The sequence below is a fragment of the Anabrus simplex genome, chromosome 7 (assembly GCF_040414725.1).
Source record: "Anabrus simplex isolate iqAnaSimp1 chromosome 7, ASM4041472v1, whole genome shotgun sequence".
NCBI classification, from domain to species: Eukaryota; Metazoa; Arthropoda; class Insecta; order Orthoptera; family Tettigoniidae; genus Anabrus; species Anabrus simplex.
Window position 1 is genome coordinate 115,403,536 of NC_090271.1, and position 14,288 is coordinate 115,417,823.

The 14,288-nt window shown below is 38.6% G+C and overlaps 1 protein-coding gene across 1 annotated transcript in view; it reads left to right on the forward strand.

Moving 5' to 3' along the window:
• Nucleotides 1-3,994: 3,994 nt before the first annotated feature.
• LOC136877175 (juvenile hormone esterase) overlaps nucleotides 3,995-14,288 on the forward strand; it is a 29,509-nt gene continuing 19,215 nt past the window's right edge. Inside the window, exons 1-3 of the mRNA XM_068228723.1 lie at nucleotides 3,995-4,204; nucleotides 8,703-8,840; nucleotides 11,285-11,438. Coding sequence (XP_068084824.1) covers nucleotides 3,995-4,204; nucleotides 8,703-8,840; nucleotides 11,285-11,438 — 502 coding nt within the window. The remainder of the gene's footprint in view (nucleotides 4,205-8,702; nucleotides 8,841-11,284; nucleotides 11,439-14,288) is intronic.

The following is a 14,288-nucleotide window of genomic DNA, read 5'->3' on the forward strand; positions in this document are numbered from 1 at the left end:
CCATAAGACCTATCTGTGTCGGTGCGACGTAAAGCAACTAGCAAAAAAAAAAAAAAATCTTTCTTCTATATTTAACTCTGTGTGTTATAAACGTAATTTATTAAGAATGATGTGAGGAGGGGTAATTAATATTAATATCCGACTGAATGAAACGATGGGGAAGGTAAAATAAAGACAGAGAGCTCTGGAATCACTTAGTCACCAATATAAATGTGATTAATGATCACTGTTATACTTACAATTGTATTTACAGGGTCAGATGAAGCTTCGCCTACTCTAATTCTCTGAGATCTATTTTCCAGAAATATAGCAACCTATTCTGTCACTCTTTTGTCTAGTCCAATTGCACTCATTTTTGCCAGTAGTCTCCCATGATCCACCCTATCAAATGCTTTAGACAGGTTAATCGCAGTACAGTCCATTTGAACTCCTGAATCCAAGATATCTGCTATATCTTGCTTGATTCCTACAAGTTGAGCTTCAGTGGAATAACCTTTCCTAAAACCGAACTGCCTTCTATCGAACCAGTTATTTATTTCACAAACATGTCTAATATAATCAGAAAGAATGCCTTCCCAAGGCTTACGTACAATGGACGTCAAAATTACTGGCCTGTAATTTTCAGCTTTATGTCTATCACTCTTTCCTTTATACACAGGGGATACTATAGCAACTCTCCATTCATTTGGTATAGCTCTTTCAACCAAACAATAATGAAATAAGTACTTCAGATATGGTACTATATCGCAACCCATTGTCTTTAGTATATCCCCAGAAATCTTATCATTTCCAGCTGCTCTTCTAGTTTCCAACTTTTGTATCTTATTCTAAATATCATTGTTATCATAAGTAAATTTCAATACTTCTTTAGCATTAGTCTCCTCCTCTATCTGGACATTATCCTAGCAAACAACAATCTTTACATACTGCTGACTGAATACTTCTGCCTTTTGAAGATCCTCACATACACACTCCCGTTGTTCATTAATTATTCCCAGAATGTCCTTCTTGGAACCTGTTTCTGCCTTAAAATACCTATACATACCTTCCATTTTTCACTAAAATTTGTATGACTGCCAATTATGCTTGCCATCATGTTATCCTTAGCTGCCTTCTTTGCTAGATTCAATTTTCTAGTAAGTTCCTTCAATTTCTCCTTACTTCCACAGCCATTTCTAACTCTATTTCTTTCCACTCTGCACCTCCTTCTTAGTCTCTTTATATCTCTATTATAATAAGGTGGGTCTTTACCATTCCTTACAACCCTTAAAGGTATAAACCTATTTTCACATTCCTCAACAGTTGCTTTAAACCCATCCCAGAGTCTGTTTACATTATTATTTACCGTTTTCCACCTATCATAGTTACTTTTTAGAAACTGCCTCATGCCTGCTTTATCAGCCATATGGTACTGCCTAATATTCCTACTTTTAAGACCTTCCTTTCTATCACCTTTATTTTTAACTACGACAAAAACCGCTTCGTGATCACTAACACCATCTATTACTTCGATTTCTCTATAGAGCTCGTCTGGTTTTACCAGCACCACATTCAGGATATTTTTCCCTCTCGTTGGTTCCATCATTTTCTGAATCAGCTGTCCTTCCCATATTAACTTATTTGCCATTTGTTGATCATGCTTCCTGTCGTTCGCATTTCCTTCCCAACTGACATCTGGTAAATGCTGATCTCCCGCTACAATCACATTCCTTTCCATGTCGTTTCCCACATAGCTGATTATCTTATTGGGAAATCTTGACAGGACGATTGATGTGCATCATTTCGTAGATACTTCTTAGGGAAAGTACTTGTGAGTGTCAGCAGTTCGAGGTATTTCCTGACACAATTCCTTATCAACTTAACAGTAAGTGACGTATACGATTACTAGTTTAATTGTATGAAAAGTAATAGAATATAGAGTAAACAGAACAATGATCTACGAAATTCAGCAAGATCTCATAAAAGTTTGAAGCGAGATAGCAGATGCAGAGAACAGAATTTAAATGATCACCTGTCTTACGACTCACAAATTTTCGGCAGAAATGACACATAGAAAGGCTATAGCGATTTTAGGCGAACTTAGAAACTTACGATAGGAACGAATTTATTCATTCATGTATGTACTTCTACGGTACAACCATTTACAATAAATTTACAGGAAATTGTTTTCATACAGAAAAGGAAAAAAAAAAAAAAAAAAAAAACAACTTTTCGCTTCAAAGTAGAATAACAAAAGTATACATGTAACATACAAGCAATATATTTTAGTTACACAGTAAAAATTTTACAACTTGCTTTACGTCGCACCGACACAGACAGACTAGGTCTTATGGCGATGATGTGATAGGAAAGGGCTAGGATTGGGAAATAAGCGGCCGTGGCCTTAATTCAGGAACAGCCCCGACATTTGCCTGATATGAAAATTGGAAACCACGGAAAGTCATCTTCAGGACTGCCGACAGTGGTGTTCGAACCCACTATTTCCTAGATGCAAGTTCGCAGCCGCTCGCCCCTAACCGCACAGACAACCCATCCGGTAATATATACTCAGATAGCTCGATAGGTAGATATTCAATGTTTAATGAAAATTGGAAAGCCAGTTATTCAATCACAGTATTGTTACATTGGGAACAAACCATATGCCCCTCACGCAGAAATCTTGGTAGAGGACTATTAAACAGGTAATTACGGCCACAGAGCCTTTTCTCGAAGATGTGCTGAGAGCGCGTGCCCGCAGGGACATGAATATTTAAGTGATTCAAAAGTACTGAGCAGATCACAAGGAACAAACAGTACAACCATCAAAAGAAATGTGAACGTTGAACGACTCAAGTGGTCCAATGTGGCCAGTAAAGTTTGGGGCAGCGTGTCTGCCTCCTACTCGAGGCCCTCGGTTTCAATTTTCAGACCGTCCGAGGTATAACGTCCGGATTGAGGACTGAAATGTGTTTACTAAGCCACATCAGACATAGTGAGGAGCTGATGACATGAGACGCAGTATGATTGAGGTTGACACTCCGACTACATGGCACGTCAATATCTTCATACTATCTGTTTAGGTGGCAGTAGTCTTTTTATAAGGAAATTATAAGGTTCAACTGTATACTGCGTTCAACAGAATGCACAGGTCCCTTTCAGCCAAGTAGCAGCTTAAAACCTTCTGGTTAAAAATCTCTAAACGTGTGATACTTGGGGACTAAAATGTAATATGTAAGGATTTACTTCTTTTACTTCAAATATAGCAGCATTAATCGATCGCCACAATTTAAAGAATAAGTCGTGTAGAGTTGTACCAGCTCTTAGCAAAGCGTGCTGAGTTCAGTTACAGGGTCTGGTAAAACGCGCGTGTTGTCCGTTTCGACCGTAAATTGCTGCAAGTGTATTTCAGGCCTAATACAGTAGTAAGCAACCCAGACAAGTACATTGGTGTTAATGATGCTGGGTTTTATCTACACACACATACACACACACACACTCCTTAATATTGGTAGCGGGCGAGTTGGCCGTGCGTGTAGAGGCGCGCGGCTGTGAGCTTGCATCCGGGAGATAGTAGGTTCGAATCCCACTATCGGCAGCCCTGAAGATGGTTTTCCGTGGTTTCCCATTTTCACGCCAGGCAAATGCTGGGGCTGTACCTTAATTAAGGCCACGGCCGCTTCCTTCCAACTCCTAGGCCTTTCCTATCCCATCGTCGCCATAAGACCTATCTGTGTCGGTGCGACGTAAAGCCCCTAGCAAAAAAAAAAAATATTGGTAGCCATTGGTAGGCCAGTAGATGAAGGTAGTATGAGGCATGTAGAATGCTAATCTTTTTTCAAGAGTGTAATAAGACAAACTCTTATGCTCGAAGTGTATTATCGAAGAAATGAAACCTTGCCCACATACTTGAGATTCAGTTCTTGAGAGGTAAATATTATCATCACTTTATCTAAATCAGGAGTGCTTAGTCAGCTACATATAACTGTAAGCGACCTGTGGTCTGCACAGTTTAGAAATGAAGGGCACAACAGTGATACTCTGGACTTTATTCGTCCTGGCTACCAGTCAGCTGGTGGAAGTCTTCTCTGATGACGAATACCCGATCATAACACTGCCGCAGGGTGCTCTGAAAGGCAAGAGGGTTACTCCAGATAATCTTTCTCCTTATTACAGCTTCCTCGGCATACCTTACGGTAAACCACCGGTAGGAAATCTCCGTTTTAAGGTAAGAAACTGACAGGACAATAGTGATATTTCTTCAGTGTGCCATTGAATTATAAATTTAAGGAAAGTTGATGCGTTTTAAAAAAATAACGAAGTTTATGGGTTTCCTTCAGCATGTAGCCTACTCCTGCCAAATAACATTAATTGGTCTATTCAAGGCTTAAGTTCCCCATCAAACGGACGAAAAACCGATAGGTCGCAAACTGATATGAATACTGCGGAGAGATCTGGCTCCCATCTAGTAATTAGATATTGTGTACCACCATCTCTCCTTCCCTTCTGGTCAACACTGTGATCGCGCAAACTTTTCCATCAACGAGAATCGAATCGGACAACCAATGTTTCAGACCGTAAAAACTTGACACCTTAACGCTCATGTCCTCAGGCAGGCACATTTGCTGTTACAAAACTCGTTCATAAGTGGTGGATTCCTTTTGTCACGACAACTTCTATAAGAGGCTACACACATTCGAAACTTGTGTAACGAAATCATGTCCTCATATTACGACTAATAGCTCCGGAACTGGAGATTCGATTGCAAAGGTTGAGGGACATAAGAAGAAACATAACACTCAGTGGGCCTCATTTCAGTTCACGTGGCGAGGGTGCCTTTAAAGTAAGTAATGATTTAGAGGTTTTAGCTCCGAATCCGAAAGATATAGGCTACCAATGTGATTAAGACGACTAAAATGGAAATTTTCGCGTAGAAATCAACGTGTGGCTTGGACCGCAAGAAGAACCAATGCATCCACTATTCAGGACTTTTAAAATTCCTGTCCTGTAGTATGAATGAAAGAATACTTCAGTTATTTGGACACTTGTTGAGAAGACGTGGAGAAAATTTTATGAAGATAATGGAAGGGAAAGTGGAGGGCATTAGACCAGAGGGAAGGACTGTGACCAGATGGATAGGAAACATGAAGACTTTCGCCGTTTTATATTTCCAATATACCCTGAGGAAACCCGATCGTCCGGGATGGCGAAGCTATAGCAGCGATGTAAGCATTAAAGAAAATGCCACGGAGGTCACGAGAATCATAAATGAGTAAACATACAAATAACAAAATTTTCCGAATCCCCAAAGAGTAATATTTTAAGGGGCCCAAAATTCGATGTTTGAATGTTATTTGAAAAATTGACAATTTTGTCTTCTGAATGCGAATTGCGACGCCTCGAGGGATTTATCACTGGAAATCTTTTTCTGAATAAAAATTAATGATATCCTAACAGTTTCCTTATGACCCTTATGGACATAATTATGCAGGAATCAAGAACGGTGAGATTTCCGGTATATGTTTCGTATCGACTACTGATCCATGAATCATCGAATAGAGAAACTTACGCCCGACATAGTGGTGCTACTGTGCTAGAAGTTACATGATGTTTAACATTTAGAGAATTACATACCAAATATTTTGAGTTTGGTACCACTGGAATAGGGAATTCGAATAGGAATGAAGTCAGCCATCTGAACCTTCTCAGAATTCAACTTCGCAGAATCATACAACTTACTAAAGTGCACGCAAAGACTGGTACGGAATGATAAGATATGGTACGATTCGCGCATTTTTGGGGTATATATTTAAACGTCTGTGCCGCTATATCTGTTTATCATCATTGCCATGAAAACCCAGCGGGACAGTCTCTACCCTTATTTGTCACTTTCTCTAAGACATAACTGCTACATTTCGATATATATTTCTAATAAAACAAACCACATGCATATCTTATATTGGTAAAATTCTTTCCGTCTTAATCCGTTTACTCTCCAGGTTGTTTTCTTCTCGCGGATTCAGCGAGGGATCCCACCTCTATCGTCTCAATGGCAATATCCTGGAGCTTGAGACTTTGGACCGGTAAGATACAATAGGAAAGTAGGACCAGTGCCTTGCCCAGGTGGCCTCACCTGCTGAAATAGGTTCCTTGTAGAGAGATGGGAAGATTGGAAGTGATAGACAAGAAAGAGTGAAGGAAGCGACCGTGGCCATAAGTTAAGTATCATTCCGGCATTTGCCCGAAGGGGAAGTGGGAAACCACAGAAAACCAATCCAAGGAAGGCTGAGGTGGGAATAGGACCTCCCTTCTACTCAGATGATCTCCCGAGGCTGAGTCGACGCCGTTCAAGACCTCGTGCTACTTTTTAAATTTCGTAGCAGAGCCAGGAATCGAACCCGGGCTTCCGGATGTGGCAGCTAATCACACTAACCACTACATTGCAGAAGCGGACCCCACTTGTGTTAATGTAAGAATTACGGCTGCCTAGACTTGGGGATCTCATTTCTATTTCAGATATCATCACCATTGGCAGACAGCACTTTGCGGGCCTTGGCCTCCTAAGAAGATTCTGCTAGTATTTCGTGTTCAGTGCCAAACTCCTCCAGCTCTTAATTACCAGGATGCTGATATTCTGACGCACACATTGCCCCCACCTCAGCTTCGCTCTTCAAACTTCTCGGAATAATTCTGGGATCGTATTAAGTAATGTATCTTCTTCTTCACTCTATCGTCAGTGACACGAAGTATATGTCCAGCCACTCTAGCCTCTTGATTCTGATCTGTGTGCTTTACTTGCATTAGATATTCTGCTTCTAATTTTTGCAAGAACTAGGCCATTTTTGCAAGAATACCTGCCCCCCACCCCTGGTAATTTCTTACTCACATCAAGTTGGACACGTGTCTTGTCTCTATTACGAGCGGGCAATTTGTTTAAAGGTATGAAGATTTCCATGTTAATTTAAGCATATCTTTATGAGTGAAACTTACAGGTGAAATTTAGTATCCTGATCTCATCTTCATTTGTCTCGCTACGCAGTCTGTATTTAGCAATCAAGACTTCTTGTCCTATCATGCATTCATATCCCCGAAAATTATTTTTCAATCGCCTCTTCGGTTCTCACTACGTAGCTCATTCAAAATATCATAAAACAACTCTTTCTTTACATCGCTTTTTCTTCAGTTGGAAAATACACACGGATGAGACTATAGTTTAAAAACTTTCCTGCAACTCTTAACTTGCACAGTCTGTGGGATTTAGATTAAAAATCCAAAATTATTTGTTTCCGTTTCTTATTCACAACAAAACCAGTTCCAAATATGTGTTCCTTCGTGTGACAGCTTTGGAATACTCTTTGATACTTCTTTCCTATAACTACGTTACCTGTACATCTCTCATCTTGGACAGCGATGGTATCTAATCTATACTTATGTAAGTTGATCGAAAAGCTTTCTTAGTACTCAAGGCTGGTACAACGTTGAAACGTTCCATGATCCAGTAATCATCTCCAGTAAACACTTGATAGTTCTTCGTCGTGGTCAACGGGTTCGAATCTCGTTGGCAGAACAAAATTTTGGTTCGGGATGTTGATTTTTAGGGCACAATCAATCAATCAATCAATCAATCAATCAATCAATCAATCAATCAATCAATCAATCAATCAATCAATCAATCAATCAATCAATGGATTGCGTGCTAAAAGCCTGGTTTAATTCCAAAACTCTCCGCAGTGCTCATACTCATATGATGCTGTTGATGGTGAGTCCTCCGTAGGATGGGGAAGTTAAGCCTTGAGTGGACACTTGGTGTTATTTGACATTCACGAGGTTCCTCCAGATATCAACAACATTCTCATTATTAGGGAGGTTTGTGTGTACTTTGTTGATTAAATCTGCGTAGCTGAGGGCAGTTTCTGCTTATTTTAGTCTAGCAGAATTAAATTTCTTTGCCTGGGATCCGACAGAATGTTTCACCCTCTTTTAGCTCAGTATCATCACAACACACAATGTACAGCATGGTCAGATACAACCTGAACAGCGCATGTCAACGTCAGAGGGTTGGCCTTGCTGATAAATAATTTGAAATAAATAAATCGATAGATCGCACCGTTTTCATTTTATCAACTACTGAACTTAGCCAATCAGATCACTTCGCAGGCGAATTCAAATGGGTTATGGGCGGCACTGTTGCTTAATCTGCACGTAAGGATTCTTCAACAAATCACTATCAACTTACTGGAATGGGCTGTATCAATTCATTCTTGAGTGTATCCGAAAATCATAAACGTAGTTCAATCACTTCCCAGTAAATGTATGAACACGTGGCTGGCGTACTGAGCACGTACAATTACCTCCGAACTGGGCCGGGGTGGATACCGACAACTTGTGTTCAGAAAGCCAGCGACATACCGTCTGAACTCTCAGCCCGGGTACATTCTCCCTTTTCTTGCCAGATCTTGGTAGATGTTACTTAAAAATTTTCGGTCTGTCGAACACACAAGTTCAATATAAATATTACACTATAACATACCTCTAAGAAACCACACTTAAACAGGGAATGGTATAGTGTGTATAGCGTCGACACACTATACAATTCTTTGTTTAAAAAGGTCTTTAAGTTCTGAGTCGACACTAGAAAGAATGGCTTCCTTCTTAGCAACAACAAAACATATATATCTATATAATTTGGTTGATAATTCCCTTGTTGTCTTTTATATTCCTGACAGGCTCCTGTCCATGCCGACCCGTGGAATGGGACCCTGGAAGCACTACAGGAAGGGAATATGTGCAAGCAGCCTGCCAACGTTAGAAGCGCCTCTGGTAGTGATGAAGACTGCCTCTTCCTAAATGTATACACGCCAGAGGTGAGTGAACAGCAGCACAATGCAGTAACATATAGCAAAGACTCCACTCAATCTACAAAACTATATATGCTCTGGAACCTCTATTACTGCATAGAATACTTCATACCAATATTAAATTTAAGTTTAATGATTTCATTTAATTATAATTATAATTAGGCTCTGCTCGGGTACTTTACTTGAATGTTTAATTTTAGGATTTGTATTACCTGTCCGAAGTGATTTTTTGTAATTTTTTATTGTGACGTTGCTCGATAGTTTTGTAGGTTTAGTAATATTATGTGTATAATTTGAAGTTTTGAGATTATTTAGATTTGCTTTAAACTGATTTCCTTGTGGCACCACAGATTGTCTGGTAAGTAGCTGATTCTTTCAACAAATAATAGAAGTATGTTATATCTGTACGTATATACGTGTCACGCTATTGATGTGATGTACAAGATTCCAACTGCCACTGGGAATGACACCAGTCTAGGGACCCCGAAAACTATGGCAGGTCTCTTGTTCGTTTTATAAATTTTCCTTTTCACACTCTTCTGAACCCCCACGCCGATGGAGGCTGAACTTCGATTTAAGTGGTATCCAGAGTGTAACAATTCATGTCAGTTACACCGAAAACAATGGATTCGACACCAAAATCACCACTTGACTGACAGAAACTGAGAAGGACATTAAAAAACTGGGAATATCGGATCTTCAAGATAGACGGTTTGTACAACACATCCTGAAAGAAGTGCGTGGATTTCAGGAAAACCCCCAGAGAAAGTTACCCTCTGAACAGGTGAAAGAAAGGAGTATCACCGGCAGAAAATACGTCAATACTGGGCAGAGATCAAAGCCCAAGAGTTGAACAAGCGTGGTCGAAAGTAGGACTGTTCGAACCAAGAAGAGGAACGAGAAGCTATTGTGTAGGGTGGCATGCGAGAACTGTACGGGTTGAAATACCTCATAAGTCATAAAGTTTGCCTTTTCAAATGCCATTTTCCTTCTCATTCTGCATTTTTGAAGGGCACTCTGGAAAGTACCATGGTGAAAATGAGCACCGAGCAGTGAATGAAAGCTATTGAACATTTCTTATTAAGTCAGAATTTCATTCTTATGCCTGTCGAATTCTTTCCTTCGGGGACATCTCAAAGAGCCTGCATACGTCGACAAGCTAGCAACCATTCGCAAGTCCGAGAACAATATTCAAGGGGAAATTGACTCGTTACAGCCAGAAAGACTTGATAAGGTTAGCAAAGCTGCTTTTAAAGAGAGCCCATCTTTGTGAGGAAGTGAAAGGTAGCCACCTGAGAAACATAAAATGTATTTGTTGAGCAAGTATGTTTGTTGCATAAAAAAGTTATAAATAATTCAAGTTCATGTAAGACTTTTGCGCAACCTTAGAGTAAAGCAAAGCAAAGGCTACCTCCTCAGAGAGATTGGAGGCTGTTGGACAAGCGGATGGTTAATAATTCCATTATTCATAAGTATAGCGCTTAGATGGACGAAGTGGTTTAAGGACACATGGTAGAGTTGGGAGTAGAAGTAAGCACAGTTTTCCATGTTTTTATGATGCCACCTTACTCCCATCCTATTACATATAGAACAGTCAAATTTTACGCATGCACTACATAGATTTTCTTCAATCCAAAACAAAACTATGGTACGATTTATGCATTAATTTCCAGAAAAATATTTTTAAATTGAATACGTAAATGTTATTTTTAATGCATTTTTTTATCTAACGTACACATTTTATAGAAATGAACCAGGTAGAGCAACTAATCTTCATCCATATGATTTATAGACACAGATTTACATACATAGTCATATATCATATTAATTTTCCTAACAACTTGGTCATAAAAATATCAAACTTCAACCACCATATTTTCCTAATTTTTACAGTATTTAATATTTTTTAATCAACATTTTATTTATTCTCAAGATATTCTTCACCTGTTATATAGCTAATATCCCTGTGGATACCGTCAAAAAATATTACTTCAATTGATTCAAGGTTTTAGATAAAAGTGTACCTTTAGAGAAAAACATATTAAAATTAATATTTTATACTCGGAAGTTTAATTTATTTTGAAATGAATGCATAAGTCTTGCCATATTTTTTGTTTTAGGTTACTGTATAAACGCATTCGTAAGATTTTAGTGTTCTATCTGTAATAGGATAGGAATAAGGTAGCATCATAAAAACATCTATTGTTGTGCTTAGTTTATTCCCAGCTCTACCATGTGCCCTTAACGTTAAAGTTCTGATGGGGAGTCAAACCCATGACCTTCCTAGTGAACCAAGCACATCTTCATAACATCGGCTAGGTGGCCCACTAATGAGTGTGAAGTCCATCATATCTTCGTCATCATGAAGATGTGGTCAAAATTTAAGATAGGATCCTGTAGTGTGGAAATCATTTTCTTTGCTTCTAAGTTAAACTGTTGCATTGTTTCAGCTGCCCGGCTCAGGCTCATTGAAACCGGTGATGGTCTGGATCCACGGAGGTGGCTTCATAGTGGGGTCTGGCAACCGCCAATTTCAAGGTCCCCAGTTCCTCATCAATAAAGGAATAGTTTATGTTAGCATAAACTACCGTCTTGGTGTATTCGGTAAGTGACTATCGCGTGTTTGTAATGTAATTTACAGACTTATACTAAACACCATTGCATCTTTTCTTCAGTGCATTAGAATATTTTCTCAAAATCTGAAAAAAAAACCTCTCGAAAAAATGCAATGTCTTCAAACGTAGATCATTCATAAGCCCTGGGTCGCCATATTCGAATTAATGCGGTCCCATAAAAGCCTTTGCATATCGATTTCTCATTTACCTGTTACCTATGGAAATTTTAAAAGTTTTATATAAGACAGTGCGGCCATGATGTGTTTACGCGCACAGTATTGCAAATAGCTGCCTGTCAGAAGAAAGTGCTGGAACTCTGTACGTAGGCGGGCCTCGGTCGTCTGGTTAGTGATTCCTTCGAACAGGCGACATGCGGCTGGCAAACGGTGCACGTTTGAATATATTTCATTTTCTCGACAAGTACATGTCAGATTAAAAAATAAAAATTGCTCCCCTGTATTTACAATGCCCGTGTTTCTAATGCCAGATGTACAGTTCCCAACAACAGTTCAAGACCAATATATTGTTCCAAATTAAGAAATCCCACCCTCATGTTTCTATTGATCACAAACGTGATTTTCTGCTGTTGGTTCATATTGCCATTTAAATAGAATTGAGATAAATATGGTTATTAGTTTTCGAGTTACAACTGTCTTCTTTACTTGATGTTATTCTATAACCCGTGACACAACATCACAAACTATGCAAGTGGCTGCACGGTTTGCGCCACGGGTTGGTAGTTCCTCCTTTCCTCACTGGAGTACAGGCCCATACCACCCCCAAAGAAAAAGAAGAAATGGAAGTAATAGTTAGGAATGTTAAAAAAACAAATTGTGAGATAACAGACGAGATAAGAGCTCGAAAAAAAGCCCTTACTCGGCCTTAAAGACAAATGATAGATATGGTAAGTGCAAAAAAATCTCATAGAGTAATTGCAGTGGTGTTAAGGAACAGTTAAATCTTCCGTACCAAGCACTGTGAAGATATTTAAAATTTAAAGAGGGTGTTGAAATGTGTGGAAACAAAACACACAGAGACTAGCCCAGGCCAACTTATATCTGTGAAGACCACCACTTTATCTAAAAGGAATTGCAATCATTCACTTTCTATCTTAACGAGACAATTATAGACAGCGAAAAGAATGTAAACAATGACCGATTCTCACAGATTAAGGAAGTATTCTAATGTTGCATAAATTACTGCAAGTCTCCGCGTAACAGTTCATTTTCTTAAATTTTATTTCATTCAATTTTTCTTTTGCTTCCGTAAGTACAGATTCCGTTAATACGCCGTTACGTGACGTTTTCATAATAATAAATAGTTATTTTAATTAGTATCTTCTGAAATTCTTATTAATGATCCTTAACTTCCAAGTTAGTTTGTACTTAATGGTTATTGTTCCGTCACCCCACCCCTGGGAGTATTTAGAATCTAATTATGTATTATTATTATCATTATTAATTATCAACTATCGTTTTCAAGCCACAAGCTTGAAGGCTGGCGCCCATGGGATATTGTTTATGGAGAAAAAAAATTGGCAGATTATTTATTTATATTAAAATTAAGGTGACCTGCCACGTCACATTTTGTCACACATCTGTGGGCAAGAGTGGGTACTTCACATATATACTGCCTTGAGGAATTCCCCTCTTAATTATTACACGGACAGATAAAGCTTTGCATACTCTAATTCTCTAAGTTATATTTTCTAGAAATGTAGCCACCCATTCAGTCACTCTTTTGTCTAGATCAATTGCACTCATTTTATCCAGTAGTTTCCCATGATCTACACTATCAAATGCCTTAGTTAGGTCAATCGCTATACAGTCCATTCGACCTCCTGAATCCATGATAGCTCCTATATCTTGCTGGAATCATAGAAGTTTAGCTTCAGTGGAATAACCTTTCCTGAACCCAAACTGCCTTCTATCACACCAGTTATTAATTACACCTCCTGTATCTGGACATTAGTCTTGTAATTAACAATCTTTAAATACTGCTGACTGAATACTTTTGCTTTTTGAAGATCCTGACATACACTCTTCCCTTGTTCATGAATTATTCCCGGAATGTCCTTCTTGGAATCTTTTTCTGTCTTAAAGTACCTATGTACTGTATACTCTTCCATTTTTCACCACCAAAATTATGCTTGCCATCATGTTATCCTGAGCTGACTTCTTTGCTAGATTCAATTTCGTTAGTAATTTCCTTCAATTTCTCCTTATTTCCACAGCCATTTCTAACTCTATTTCTTTCCAACCTGCACCTCCTTCTTACTCTCATTACTTCTCTGTTATAATATAAAGGATCTTTACCATACATTACCACCCTTAAAGGTACAAATAAATTTTCACATTCCTCAACAATTGCCTTAAACCCATCTCAGACTCTGTTTACAGTTTACATTTTTATTTACCGTTTTCCACCGATCATAGTTACTTTTTAAAAACTCCCTTATGCCTGTTTTATCAGCCGTATGGTACTTCCTAATGGTACTAATTTTAATACCTTCCTTTCTTTCACATTTATTTTTAACTATAGCTTCGTGATCAATAGGGCTCGGATCGATATGCTCGATAAAATCTCCAGATATGCTCGAAAACCATGTGTTATATGCTCGATAGGTATGCTCGAAAAATCCATTATATGCTCCACAGATATGCTCGAAAAAACATTATATGCGGTTAAATATGCAGAATATGCTCGAAAAACACCGTTAAAAACTATAGAAAGGAAAGTGAAACAAAAAACCAATAACATATCTTTATATACGAGCTTTATTTTCTAATTGTATGTATGATACTCTGCGATATACTCGCATTCAAGTTTCAAGTATATA